General features: G+C 38.4%; 1 protein-coding gene across 1 annotated transcript in view; it reads right to left on the bottom strand.

The window, feature by feature from the left end:
- OXCT1 (3-oxoacid CoA-transferase 1) overlaps nt 1-14,463 on the bottom strand; it is a 78,126-nt gene that overhangs the window by 27,575 nt on the left and 36,088 nt on the right. The window contains exons 8-13 of the mRNA XM_051643604.1: nt 12,366-12,473; nt 8,028-8,139; nt 7,446-7,540; nt 6,754-6,802; nt 3,375-3,447; nt 2,530-2,605 (exon numbers count right to left, since the gene is read on the bottom strand). Coding sequence (XP_051499564.1) covers nt 2,530-2,605; nt 3,375-3,447; nt 6,754-6,802; nt 7,446-7,540; nt 8,028-8,139; nt 12,366-12,473 — 513 coding nt within the window. The remainder of the gene's footprint in view (nt 1-2,529; nt 2,606-3,374; nt 3,448-6,753; nt 6,803-7,445; nt 7,541-8,027; nt 8,140-12,365; nt 12,474-14,463) is intronic.

The raw sequence follows: 14,463 nt of genomic DNA on the forward strand, positions 1-14,463 counted from the left end.
CCCTCCCTCTCTCCCTTCCTAAAACCATTAAGTAAAGAAAGACCTAACCATGATTTTTTTATTCTCTGGTTCTGCAGCTTAAACATACATGTATTGTACTCTTGTGATTTAATTGTCAGCCTTTATGATTGTGCAGCCTAAGACAATAATTGAAGTATCCATATTCTTTCTATAGATTTAAGTTAACCTCATATTCAAATACAGACCTTGAATGTCATTTCACCTTAATCTGATCAAGGGGTATCAGACAGTCGAGCATTTCCTCAGACTGTGACATGTTAATCACTCTCCTTGGAAGGGCCAGGTCTGAGATAAAGGTTGGATCCAGCCGCACTGAGGCTCCTCTCTGAGAAGGAGTTTAGAAAGCAAGGGGGTCCAGTCTGGATTTCCCTGAGGTGCATTTTTTCTGCTTTACTAGGAATACTTTTGAGCAGGAATCTTTATTTATTACTTGTTCATTTGGGTATTTTGAAGAATACTTCTCTTGCAGCGTCAATTTAAAAAAGCAAAAAGAAAACAAAGCAATTCTTCCTACCTAAAATTCAATCCACCCCCTTCTGCTTTCTAATAGCCCTTTCAGGAACAGCTTGAGTAAACAGAAGGCTTTGCGAGGCGCATGAACTTCTACAAATGCTTTTGCAGCACCAAAGGATTGCAAAAAAAAATCTCAGGAGTTAAGTATTCTTGAATATAAAGGACAGCCTAGAGACATGTTTATATGGTGACTCACATTTTGCAAAAGTATAAACAAAATGTCAGTCCAAAGCAACCTACCTAAACAAACCAAGGAATTTATCTGACAATTAAAATAAAAAGATATATAGGTTAAAATAATTTTGACCTGTGCCTATAAGAAAATCTCTAAATACTATTAAAAAAACAATGCCTGAATTTACACTGTAACAACTTACCTTAAATATTTTTCTAATCTATCTTCCAAATTTTGGCAGAGGATGTAATAATTCAGAATAATTTTCAAAAGCCACTCTGTAAGCAAGTAATTTCTACTGGTATAGCCACCACAAGTTAAAGGGAAGGAGATGCTTTCACAAAACTAGAGCTATTTCATCCACTAGAAGAAAAGAGCAGTTCTTAGACTGACATGAAGGAAAAAATATCTCACAGTTTCTCAGTGACACACACATGCAGTATGGGACAGACAGTTTAGATTACTTACACTTATTTATGTCAATCATCTAAAAAACACAGTTCACTAAATGCACATTTTTTAAAGCTAGCTGTTTAAAATGTATAGTTCAAGATTGGGTGACTTATCCACATATTTGAGAGACAGAGCCATTACAAATGAGGTGAACTCCAATTTTAGTTACCTGATGTTTCAACTCCTTGAAAGCTTACAGTATCATACTTTTGCCTGGGCTCAAACAGTAAGCCTAGGGTTAAAAACGTAATTTGGGATAATTTGATTTATCCCTTTCATTTCAAAGTGTGTGTGGGTTACTCCATACAGGCTGGTTTATTTTGGATTCTAATGACAAGTTCTTGTAACTCAAAACAGAAGAAGAAATTGAAATTGGACTAACCAGTACTACCTTAACACACACCATACTTGGACTCCTACAGTATACCTAACCACTCTTTCTAAAAGCAGCTTCTACGACATGTGTGCTCACAGGCCTGCTGGAGAAGTCACACAGACTGCTGGGCTCAACTAATGCTTCTCTATGAGACAGGACATTAATTTGGGGTTTTCATCTCATCCACCCAGCTTTAAGTTTAGGGCGACCTTCCTGAGAATTTTTGCACTGCTCAGACAGAGATATGCTTCAATACCTTAAACCTGGCTGAAAAGAGTATTTGTTTCTAGACATCTCTGATACAAACTGTATCACAAAGTACATATTGAAAGCTGATGAAATATCAAACTTGTAAACCAGGTGAAAGATACATACGTTGTTTTAATGTTAAAACATACATTGTATTGAAAGATTGGTTTTCTATCATCAGTTGCTTAAATAATACTGTGATGAGCTTTTATTTCTATGGTTGAAACCTTTATGACTATTTGGGTAAATGCAACAGTATTGCTTCCTTCTACATGTATTCAAAATGGCAATTCTGTCAGCCTTTGACAGGAACACTGAGAAAAATAATGCAGACATTTTTTTGTAATTCTGTGATGAGCTACATTCTCTTTTACACCTTCCTTCAAGTTCTTGCTCCAGGTAAGAGTTGTTACTCTCAAGAAGAAGCATCAGAAAAAAAAAAAAAAAGGCATTTGAAAGGCAGAGACCCAAGAGGAAGCAAAAAGACTTACCTAACTCAGGTTTAGATTTTCACAATGCCCAAGCATCATTTTAGAGGTCTGACTCCTGATAATTGATTGTTTGGTGCCAGCAGTATGCAAGAAAACCTGTTAACCTTCAAGCTGCACATATCCTCTATTTTCATGCTTTGAGCTTCACAATCCCCATTCTGTTTTAGCCCTATTCTCTTTTGCCTGACTCTCAGATACATCTATATTATCCCAAATGTAGTGCACTAAGAGTAGCACAAATCTCTACTTACAGGAATCATCCAGTTGGCCAGGTCACCGTACTTAGACACCTGCATAGCTCCAAGCATTGTCAAATCAACATGGCCTCTGGCAACAGAAAGTGTGTAATTAGCATATCATGTTCCAGCAACAGCCCACAAATCTTAACAAGCTTTTGTTCACATTGTCATTACATCAATATAAAAACACTGGCATACCACAGAGGTAGCAACCATTTTGTCACAGATGTAGTTGGGTTTTTTTCCCTCTAGATGTATTGCTGATGCAAATTTTTCTGTCTGCCTACTGAGCCTCAAAAACATTATTACTATTGTCTGGATTTGGTTAATTGTATGCACAGTCAATCAGCTCTGAACTCATACTTTTAAGTGCACTCCTTCACATATTTATATGCACTCATTATCTTTTCAGAGCCATTAGGATTTAGTGTTTGTTTGCATCCAGCTTCCTTCCCGAAAAACAAACAAAAAACAGGTGCAGATGGTGAATTTCCATTAGGGAGGTGAAATGAAGACCACAGTTGCAAGCTGAGCAAAGAGAATATATAGAGCACAAGTACAGATTAGATACTTGGAAATGGCCAAAAAGTAGTTGTTAAAACATAGTTATGAATGTCTTTATGTATGGCCAGGTGGTGGAAGACACAAATATCCCTACGGTATCTATTAGTTACAGTATTTTCCTACTTCCAGTAGCTAGAACTAATCCTCTGTAAACCATCACTGATCCATGATCATTTATTTTACAGCTTGTTAAATGCTAACCACATTTCCAAGAACGAATAACGAGTTCAAGTCATTGACTCAGTTTATTCTTTTTCATGTTTCAAAAGATTAGAGTTTGCAATGTTACGTACCCTCTTATCATTGCAAATGATTCATCACTAGAGAAATAGGAAGAACCTGGAAGAACAGTGACTGTCTCCTTACCTGTAAAAGAAATAAGCTATGGTATGTATTTATGTATTTTGTTTCTTTGACAAGTGAAGTCACAGCTATTAACAAAGAAATAAGAGGTTTCTAATAAAATTCCTTTGGATTCTGTACAGCCTTGGACCTACTTACACTTACTGCATCACATGTAAACCTAATCAATCACAATGAATTGTGAAGCAGTCTGTTACAGTTTTTTATGGATTGCCTGCTCTCTGACCACCAGTAGTTCCAAGCATGACACCACTGACACCACAAGCTAAGAAATCTCTGTGGACTTCAGATTTCTATTCTACCCACAGAAAAAGCGAGAGGTAATTCTCTTTTAAAACAGACAAAGAATATCTTCAGGAGACAGGCAAGTTACAAGGAAGAGCAAGCAGACCAGACTGAACAATCTAGAGTGACAATTATGTGGAATACAGACAAATAAACACAGATCTAGTCTAGTCTTGCTTTGTTAAAGTGCATGAGAAAGTGTGCTTCTGTGTGCTGTGCTCTTCTCTGCACACTGCTTGGGTCAAGCAATGGAGCACAGATGTAATTGCCTTATTTTGATTGTGTACGGAGCCCTCTCTTTCCACTTCTGCCAGCACTTTGAATCAGCTTAACCAACAACCATGTGTAAAGAGTGCCCCTGGAAAGGCATAATAAATACAGCCAAAGGTGAGATTATAACCTGAGCATGGGAAATTTAAAAGGAAAAAAAAAAACAACAAACCCACAAATAAAAAACTTTAGCTCCAGATTACATTGTGAAGAAGTTAGTGTAATAATCAAGGGGAACAGGAATGAGCCATCATGAGTTTCCAGAAAACAGAGAAAAAGAGGATGGGAAAAGGGAAGGAAACACTATAGGAAAATTAAAATAGAGACCTAAGTTAGCTGCTTTAATGTATTGAGTCCACTTGATGCGTATTGTATGACAAGACATTGTATGGAAATTAAATTTTGACACACAAAACAGTAGAGAATAGTGGTCTTGCAGGCAGATCACAAGAATTCACCATGCTAATATCCAGATCTGCTGAGACTGACTGAATTGGTTTTTTCCTACCAGGGCCCAACCCCAGGCAGTGGGAAAGACAATGTGGCCTGCAAGCAGCAACATGGAGCAAGAACCCTAGGATAAAGTGATAAGCTAAGGCAAGGCTCAGAAGACCACAAAATAATGAAACAAGAGCAGCACATTACACACTTAACTGAAAATGCTCTCAGGAATTCAGTACTTGCAGATATTTCTGTCGTAAGACATTAAGTCTACATTTCAATTGTAGTGAAGATAAACTTCATGCCAGACACTCAGAAAATGCAACAAACAAAAAACTCATATGTATTTCAGAGAAGTACAGTTCTACATGTAGCTAAAAATTTGGCAAAAACCCAAACCAGGAGTATATTATACAAAATATGGACCTTGGGGACTGATACTGGACCATTCATTCAATTTGATGAATCTGAAGAGAATTAAATCCTATTCCCTTGCCATTTAGCTTCTGTTTTCTTCAAATGGTTTGATAAATGTGGTTGGAAAACACCTAGAATGGTCTTAATCCACGAAAGCGTCAGTGGGCTTTAGCAACTTCTGTTTCAGCAATGACAGCAATACTGATTTTGGTGGTAGAGCTAAGGTTCATCTATCCTGTGTCCTATCTACTGCAGCTTTGGAGAAAGACACTGAATTACCAATACTAGAATAATCTGACTTCCATTTGCATTCTGACCTCTTATGTTAGCTTCATTCCTGCAAGATTATCTCACAAAAACATTTATCAACCACAAATAATGATTCAAGATCATCTTCACATCTATGTAAAAGCAGATTTTTCAGAGTATTTATCAAGTTCTTGGATATTTTTTCCATAATCACTGTGTTAACTTACTAATTTCTAATGCACCCATATTAGAATTTAAGTTCTAATGTTCATGATATAATTTCAGCTTTTATATTAAATCAGTTTTACTCTAAATAACTTTTTCTTCCAGTGACTCCTTCAATAGTATTTCTTTTTACAAAAAAACACCTCCATTTCCATTCAAGCATTAATACAGCTTTCATGTGTCTCTGACATTTTCTGTCATACAGTGTACCACAACAGTTACCTAGCTACTGGTGAAATGCTGGACTCAATTCCTTAATAATTTCTTATTTCAAATCAGAAGGTAGACTTAAATAACTCCTTATTTAAAACATAATACTGAAACAGGGGCAATACTATAGCAGTACGACAGTGTTACCAATTAGCTAAGCCAGGCAGGAAATGTTTAAAGCCAGTGAAAAATTGCTGGACTGCAGACTGATATTAAATTAAAAGCTTGTTTGATGTCAGCGCTTTATCTCATTTGACTTCTCCGACTTTAATTTTACCTTCTAAAAGCTGCTGAGAAAGGTACTATCTATATAGATTCAGAAGTATACGTTACAAATATATGTGCATCTATGCATATGTATACATAAATAAAAATATAAATTGCTTTCCATATGAAAAAACAACTCTAAGATGTCAACTACGCGTCTATATTCTGTATCATTAATCTCTAAAAGAATTTTTAAGGTGTCAAGGCCTTCTTCTCTTTGTCACAACGCAATATATAGGTGTAATTTTATATGGAAACTACATTCCATGAAGAAAACAGAAATCAGACAGAAGCACTACACCATAAAAAACGTAAGTTTTTACATATCATGGCTGCTTCTGAGGTGAAATGCCTCAAAACGGCTGGGCAAAACATATGTGAGGACTAGCATTACCCTGCTAAAGTGGCAAATGCATCCACCTGCAGCAGAGTGTTCCAGGTCCTATTTAGGGAGCTCTTTCCCCCTGCCCTGGTTATCACCCCCATTCCAAAAGCACATGAATTGCATTCCTGGAAATGCATTAGCCAGAAATAAGCCAGGCCATTATACACAGGACATTTTAAAACCTGTCCCAAACATAAATAATTGAACACCATTTTCTAGAAGACACAAGGTGAAAAGTAGCAGGAAAACAAACCCATGTTCATCTATAGGCATCATAAAACAATCTCATTTCTGAAAAGGAAGATTTGATCCTTAACTGCCTGGTCTGGAAGACAGTTTCCTTCAGTAGCTACTACAATGCACCAAAGCATAATCTCTTTAACCACAAGATTAAACATCTCCATTGATCAAACCAAACCTTCACTTACAGGCAGACAAATACATTAATGTTCATAACAAAATAAAACAGGAGTTGGGTTTCAAATTCTGATTTTTTTTTTTTATTATTTTAACAATTAGTAACAAGTTTGCATAAATTTTATTTATTTAAAACATTTTACCTGCATTGATCAGGTCTGGATCAACTTCATTTTCAAGTGGATAAGGACCCTGACAACAATACAGACATATGTCAGCTTTATATGAATATACCTTTGAGACACATTTCATAACTGCTTTTTCATTTCTACCATTTACTACTGAAAACAAATATGTACTTTTTCTGTCTTTCACAGAACAACATCCCTGATGATTCAAGCCCCAATTTACATCAACTAACACAACAGAGCTGCTGGATATATTGTTAGCCACTCTTAGTAGTACTTTTAACAACAAAGTTGGGGTTTTGTTTGGTTTTTTTAACCAAAGTGACAGACATTTTTCAGAAAAAGTACATAAGTGCAACTTCATAAAGCCATACAACAGTGAAAATCATATTTACTTTAAGCTTTACTTAAAATTATGTTTTATAAGGCTTACAAGGCTTGGTCTTGCAAACTCCTTAAGATTCTGACTCCTTCCAGCAAAACACACACTTAAGAGCACACTTAGGAAAGTAGCACTATAATTGTGAAATTAGCATTTCCTTAAAAACTTCCCTGCACTACAATGATAATTTTATGATCGTGCACAATGGCATATTTTTGAATATTATGTTTAATAAAATTATAATAAAATTGGGAGTGCGTGGAGAATAAAATTCAGACACTGCAAGGTAAGTACACTGCAGTAAGTGACCAAGACATATTCTTACCAAACCCAGGACTCCATTTTCACTCTGTAAGTGAACAGTTATGTCTGGACTGATGAAGTTACTAGCCAAGAGTGGAATTCCAATACCCAGATTAGCTGAAGAGAATTGGTTAAGGCATAAATAGGAACATCTTGCAAACCAGTAAATTTTTTAAGAAAAAAGTTATCATATTACTATGATTAGATTAGACCTGCTCTCTTCACAAACACATTCATTTTAGTTAGATGCCTCATATTTGCGATGATTTTTTTTTCCTTCTGGACTGTCTAATTGCATTCTGTCAAATGCTTTACTTGATTACAAACCCACAGAGCAAGTAAGCTTCATTTCCAACATGTGTATCTTTTTCAGTAAGTTCTTGCAAAACATTCAACTGCTAACAAACTCTCCAGATATGCCTGACTAAAAACTCCAGGTACCCTAACTCTTAATATCTCACCTATTTCAAAAGTGTGGTGATAAAATGGGAGAATCCCTGGCTCTGGGGACAATGAGCATAGTAAATAACCTGTCTCAAACAAAACAGCTGCTGTTATTATTCAAGGAGTCATCACCTCAACCTACAGCACAGCTGAAGGATACCATACATGCCATCCTCAAACTCTAAAGCAGCCCGTCTGATGATTCTCTCTCTCACATTGTCTCCTTTTTTTTGTTTGCCTTTTGAGTCTTCAGGCTTCCGGATTGATAAACGCTGCAAAACAAGAAGTAAGTGTAAGTTAAGTATTAGAATCCAGATTCTTGCTTCTGCCCTGATTTGTGACTACACTGAGATACTTGGTCTAAGAATAACGCTATTTATACACCTTCCACAAAAAAACGAGCTTTTACTCTGCCAGTTCAAGCTCATCTAAGCCAATGGAGTCATCAAAGATCCCCAGTCATAACCTTTGTCTCTCCAAGGCTGAGAGAGTATGTGATACATAAACAACTGGTTAAGAAGGCACCAAGAATCAATGCAAATACTAGCAAGCTGGACACTCATATCCCAAGAGATACTTAAATACATCTGTAAAACGTCAGCCTGAAGTACAAATACAGTTTTTTCTGCATCCATTCAACTCAGTGGGTGCTATTCTAGACTTATATGTGTGAGACAGAAAAATGCCAGTCATCTAAAGATACTGGGAGCTAAGCAACAAAGTTTTCAAACATAAATCTGTATAATCTTGCGTGAAGTTCTGTCCTGAGATTTTCTGGCCTTAAGCCGTGTTCTGGTTTAGTTCCATGGGGTTTTTGGTAGCAGAGGAAGGGCCCTAGGAGTAGTTCCCGTAAGAAGCTGAGAAGCTCCACCTGCTCCAAAGCCAGCCAAGAATCCATTAGAGGGACAACAGATGTGCCTCAGCAATTAACATACAAAAGAACTAAGATAACACCTGAGCAGAGAAGCACTTAGGAAGAAGAGCTGTGCTGAGGAAGGAGAGCAGTGCTGGTGGTTGGTGAGGAAGAAGGGGAAGAAGGTGCCCAAGCAGAAGTTTCCCTGCAAATTGTGGTGAAATGTCAGGCTGTCCCCCTGTACTCGTGGAGGAATGTGGTGGAACATTCACTGGGGGCACCAGGAGGGCTGAACTTGGCCACTGGACTTGGATTTTGTGGCCAGTGGATTTGCTGCCAGTGGACTCTGATGAGGCAGCTGTGGAAGGCCAGGGGAGTTTGCTCCCGAAGCAGCCTGTGACTCTGTGGGAAGCCCAGGCTGGAGCAGCTCCAGACCTCGTGGGAAGGACTCATGAAGGAGAGGTTCATGGAGGACTCCCTCCTATGGGAAGGACTGTAAAGAATCCTTCTTCCTGAGGAGGAAGGAGCAGCAGGAACCACCAGCCTGTGAACTGACTGTAAACCCCATCCCCTGTCCCCCTGTGCTGCTGGGGGGAAGGAGGGAGAGAAACCGGGAACAAAGTGATTTGGGCCTGGGAAGAAGGGAGGGGTGGGGTAACATATGCAAGCCCTGCTCTTTGTGTTGTGTGTGTCCTGTGTGTGTTTGATTAGTGTGACATTAAATTATTATTTTTCCCCAAGTTGAGTCTGTTTTGCCCGGGACCTTAATCGGTGAAGAACCCTCCTTGTCCTTTGTCTCAACCCATGAGCTTTGTCCGCCTCACCCCAGAGTGTGTGTGGGGGGAGGGGGAGTTGAGTGAGCAGCCTTGGGGCTGCTCCTTTGTTGTTGTGTTGGGCCCAAACCACAACAAGGTGATGCTTTCCAAATCACATGTAGGTGAAAATGCTATGACATTCAACAAGTTTGTAAGATCTTTTTTGTAATTTATTTTTTACACAGATTATGTTCTTTGCACATCTCTCCCATGCATATAAACCTGCTCTAGTCAACATCATGTCCTGTACCCCTATATGGCTTCACATCATCTCCTACTTCAGGCCATAATGAACTCTCTTTCTTTCCACTATCACTAAAGAATTTTTGCACTGTCTGTTTCCCTATGTTGGGGGTCACTTACCCTTAGGTGGATAGAAACAGTACTGATCCTCTTTCATTTCCCAGTAACTTCCCTTGGCTATTGCTTCATTTGCTCATTATGGAAAGAGTAAGAACACTCTTAGGGGGTTTATTTGCAGCAAAGAGAAGGCTGGATAGAAACTATGACTTGCATTAGAAGGACCGTGTCTGAGCCAAACTAGGAAGGAACTGCTACATAAACCCAGTAAGAATTATGATAGAGTAAATACAGGCTGGGTAGAGAAAGGATTTGAAAACAGTCCAGAAGAGAAGGACCCAGGGATGATGGTGGACAAGAAGTTCAACGTGAGCTGGCAGTGTGTGCTTGCAGCCCAGAAAGCCACCGTGTCCTGCACTGCATCAAAAGAAGTGTGGCCAGGAGGTCAAGAGAGGAGATGCTCACCATTTACTCGGCTCTCATGAGAACCCACCTGGAGAACTGTGTCCAGTTCTGGAGCCCTCAGCATAAGAAGGGCATGGGGGGAGCTCCAGAAGAGAGTCCAGAGGGCCATGAAGACGATCAGAGGGCTGGAGCACCTCTTCTACAAGGACAGGCTGAGAGCGTTGGGGTTGTTAAGTCTGGAGAAGAGAAGGCTTCAGGGAGACCTTATGGTGGCCTTCAAGTACCTGAAGGGGCTACAGGAAAGCTGGGGAGGGACTTTTTACAAGGGCTTGTAGTGAGAAGACAAGGGGTAATGACTTAAAACTGCAGGAGGGGATATTCAGGTTAGACAGTAGGAAGAACTTACTTAATGTGAGGGTGGTGAGACACTGGAACAGGTTGCCCAGGGAAGCTGTGGAAGCCCCATCCCTGGAAGTGTTCAAGGCCAGGCTGGATGGGGCTTGGAGCAACCTGGTCCAGTAGGAGGTGTCCCTGTCCATGCAGGGGTGCTGGATCTGGATGATCTTTAAGGTCCCTTCCAACTCAAGCTATTATATGATTCTGTGATTCTCTTTATTCCTCATCTCTTCTCCTATGACTTACCATACTCAATGCTTTCATATGTTCAGCCACCTCCTTAATGTGTAATCTTTTATGGAAGAGGAAATAAATCTGCCATTTCCTCCCTGTACTACTATTAACAATGGGCAACACTGCCAGAATTACAAAATAACACCAAAAAAACCCAACTTTGTTGTGTAGTTTAGAGTAGCTTCAACCCCCATCCTCTTTTTCTTAGGCACACAGGAAAGAGGGCAGTTGACTGTGTTAGGTGTATTCACTTACTGAGACCCACCAAATAAAATAAGGTGTTTGTATTGTATAAAGTCCTACATTGGACAGTCACCTCTCCATCCACTGCCAAACCACAATAAAAACAGTTTAATAAATGCAAAAAGCACTTATTTCATGAAAAGTAAAAGCTTTTCTGTGAGCTATCACATGCATTCAGAAGGCAACAGGGCGTTAACTGCAGCTTAACACAACATACCCAGAGAAAGAAAAAAACCCCCACACATCTGTTTCTAGCCTAATACTCAACTACATGCAGAATGAACAGACGGATGGAAGAAAATAGCTTTTTAACCCTAACACTCTTAAAAGAGTTTACTCAGAGAAAAGGTCTTGCATGACTTCTTGAACTTTGTGACTCAATTTTAATAATAAAATTTTAATTATTAGAATTCCTTTCTGCACTTTTCTTTTGCATATATATATTTATTTATTTATTTATTTTTCCCCTTGTGTCATGTATCTCCCCCTTCACCAGCTCCTTTAATGACATTTTGAATAATTCCCACTTCCAGAGTATGATGACATGGGAGAAAAACAGAATTTTCAATTGCACTTTACGAGCATTGTCACATCAACAAAACGAATACAGGGACACAGCTTCAGTGAGGCAGCATCACAGAACATAAAAGAACAATTACATAATCCTCGTTTTCTTGGATGTTTTCAGTGACAGAATATTATTTGCTCCAAATTTTAATAGCTATTGATACCTTTTATTCATACCAGAAATGCGACCGGCTAAAAGAAGTTCCTCATTAAGGAAAAGGACAGAAATGTTCCATGACCTTTGCAATGTAATGCAATTCAATACATAGTACAAAAGGGGCTGAGAATGATCCTTTGTGATCATGTCTCCCCAAAGGAAAATAAAGTATCTAACTGTCAAGTCCAGCTAGGGGTTCCCCCTTGTGTCAGCAGGAGGTGAACTGAGAGAAATGAGAATGAAGTTGCATTTTCCATCAAATTTTCAACTGCATGAAAGACATTCAGAGCTACAGGCTCTAAATCATTCAGGGACTGGATCAGAGAAGCTGAGGTACAAAAAACAAGGCCCAATTCTCTGACCCTCATCTACCTACTAGCTACCTAAGTTCCAGTATTTAGCAAAACTCACCAGGTCTTTCTCGCACTATTTTTTCAGTGCTAAGACATGCTGGCTGGAGTAAAAATCCTGTAGATTCTGAAATATATGCCAAGCTTAAAGTTGTGACCAAGAAGCTCAACTACTCACTTCGATTCTCTTTTCAAACTTCTCTCCTTTTATCAGACGATCAACATAGATTTTAGGAACATGAATATCTTCTGGGGCAAATGCTCCTATATCAACAATTTCTTCCACCTACAGAGAGAAAAGGGAAAGTGAAAACATTTTTTAAAAATAATAAACGAGAGATTTTATTATTAATGAGTTTCAAATATTAAATATAGAGTAGATCAAATACAGAATACTAAGGAATAGGACAAAATAGATATACCCTTTAATATAGGCTATTTTAGATGCTCTTCTTTTTTTCAAATTATGTTTCTGCATACCAGTTGAAAATAGTTAATGTTTTGACAGTCCAATTTTTTAGGACCATCTTGCAGAAACATACCATCTGCAGTTACATCAAAGTTGTTTGTACCTACAAATAATTTCCATCCTAACAGAAGGAAAGACTTTGCTGGCAAAAAAAAATGTCAGAGTACAAAGCAGAAGTATGGATTTTAAGGATTCAAACACATAAGGTGGATTGGAAGTTTCTCTATAGTGTACTCAAAAATAAAATCGAAAACATTTGAACTTTAATAGTTGATTGCAAGAAAGATGTGAAGATCTAGAAGTCTCTATAGGTAGTGAAACAGACATTAAGCACAAAATGGCACTAATGTATGCATAGTACACATGAAATGTCACCTATTGGGAGCACCACAGACAACAGTGTTTCCTTCCTTCTACATCTGATTTCAGGATGGTCTAGATGGAGACCTTGATATGGCCAGATGTCTGCAGAACAGCCCCTCAGCCACGTCTAGTGGTTTCCCTGACAAGTCTCAGGTGCAGAGAGCACATCTCACTCTACCACAAAACAGACACTACTGTTAGGGCTGCACCCGAATCCAAACACAGAAAAAATTTATCATGTTACAACAGGTCCAAGATAACATTTGAAAGAATCTCCTCAAAAATAAGTAAGTTTCTAAACTGCTTGATCACCAGAAAGTAAACTCTAAGGGATGATCAAAGTCTAAGAACCCTCAAAACAAGACCCAGCAGAGGTACAGATCAGTAGGGGTACATCACTTAGCAGCTATCACTAGTGAAGCAACACTAAAAAGCCTGACATTCAGTATGACATCTTACTGTTACTACACAATGTGATCAGTAATAAAATCTGTAGTACATCTTACAGACCTTTCTACTGTGTCTTGCAGTGTGACAATAAACACGCAAACAAATCCAACCTAAAAGCAGCCAAGGGAGAGTACAAACAAACAAACTGAAGACCACAGGATGAGTTTCAGATGATCCCTAAAAAAGCCTGAGGGTGAACAGACAGGAAGAGACAAACTGTGGAATCTGTGAAGAAGAGGCAGTAACACCCACAGATACACCAGCCTCAGTGCACATGGAGAGAAGGAACACACATCCAAAAAGTCTCTATCCACTGCATAAGAAGAGACAATCAAATCAGTATTTTAAAAACTAAGGCTATTGTATTCACAAAAAAAGAGTGCAACTGCATCCATGCCATGTCTCACTTCAAGTTTATTATTTTATACACAAATTTCAAAATTGATATGGAGATCAAGTCAAACAAAAGGGTAAAATGAAAAAATCCTGAAGCACACAGCTGAACCACATCACACTCTTGGTGGCGTGACTACTATCACAACATGCTCAAAAAGGATGAGAAGCAGGAGACAACCTTTTTCAATGAAGCCACATGCAAGCAAATAATCTGTTTCCAGCATAATTCCCAAATACACCTTTTCTAATTAAATTTGTCTTTACTTATCAGGCAGAAAGTTAGGCCTAAGGAATATTAGTTGCTACTAATTTGAACTTTCTCATAAAAGAACTACATTTATTTGCTGTAGTAGCTGAAATTTTAAAATCAAAATTTTTGCTTGCACAATTCAACCAACTTCAACAAAATTATGCTGTCAGAAAACTTGTCACACTGTATTTATCCCTCAATAGAATACACAGAATAAATAATTTTTCCAATGAGAATTGCTGGATTTTAGTCACTCCATTGGTTAGTATTTTGTCTCTTTGGAAACAGCAGTCAGCACAACAGTTTTTCCTCACAGGAACCATCAACGTAATTATTTATTATTCTGCA

Source organism: Apus apus, chromosome Z (genome assembly GCF_020740795.1).
Source record: "Apus apus isolate bApuApu2 chromosome Z, bApuApu2.pri.cur, whole genome shotgun sequence".
Lineage (NCBI taxonomy): Eukaryota > Metazoa > Chordata > Aves > Apodiformes > Apodidae > Apus > Apus apus.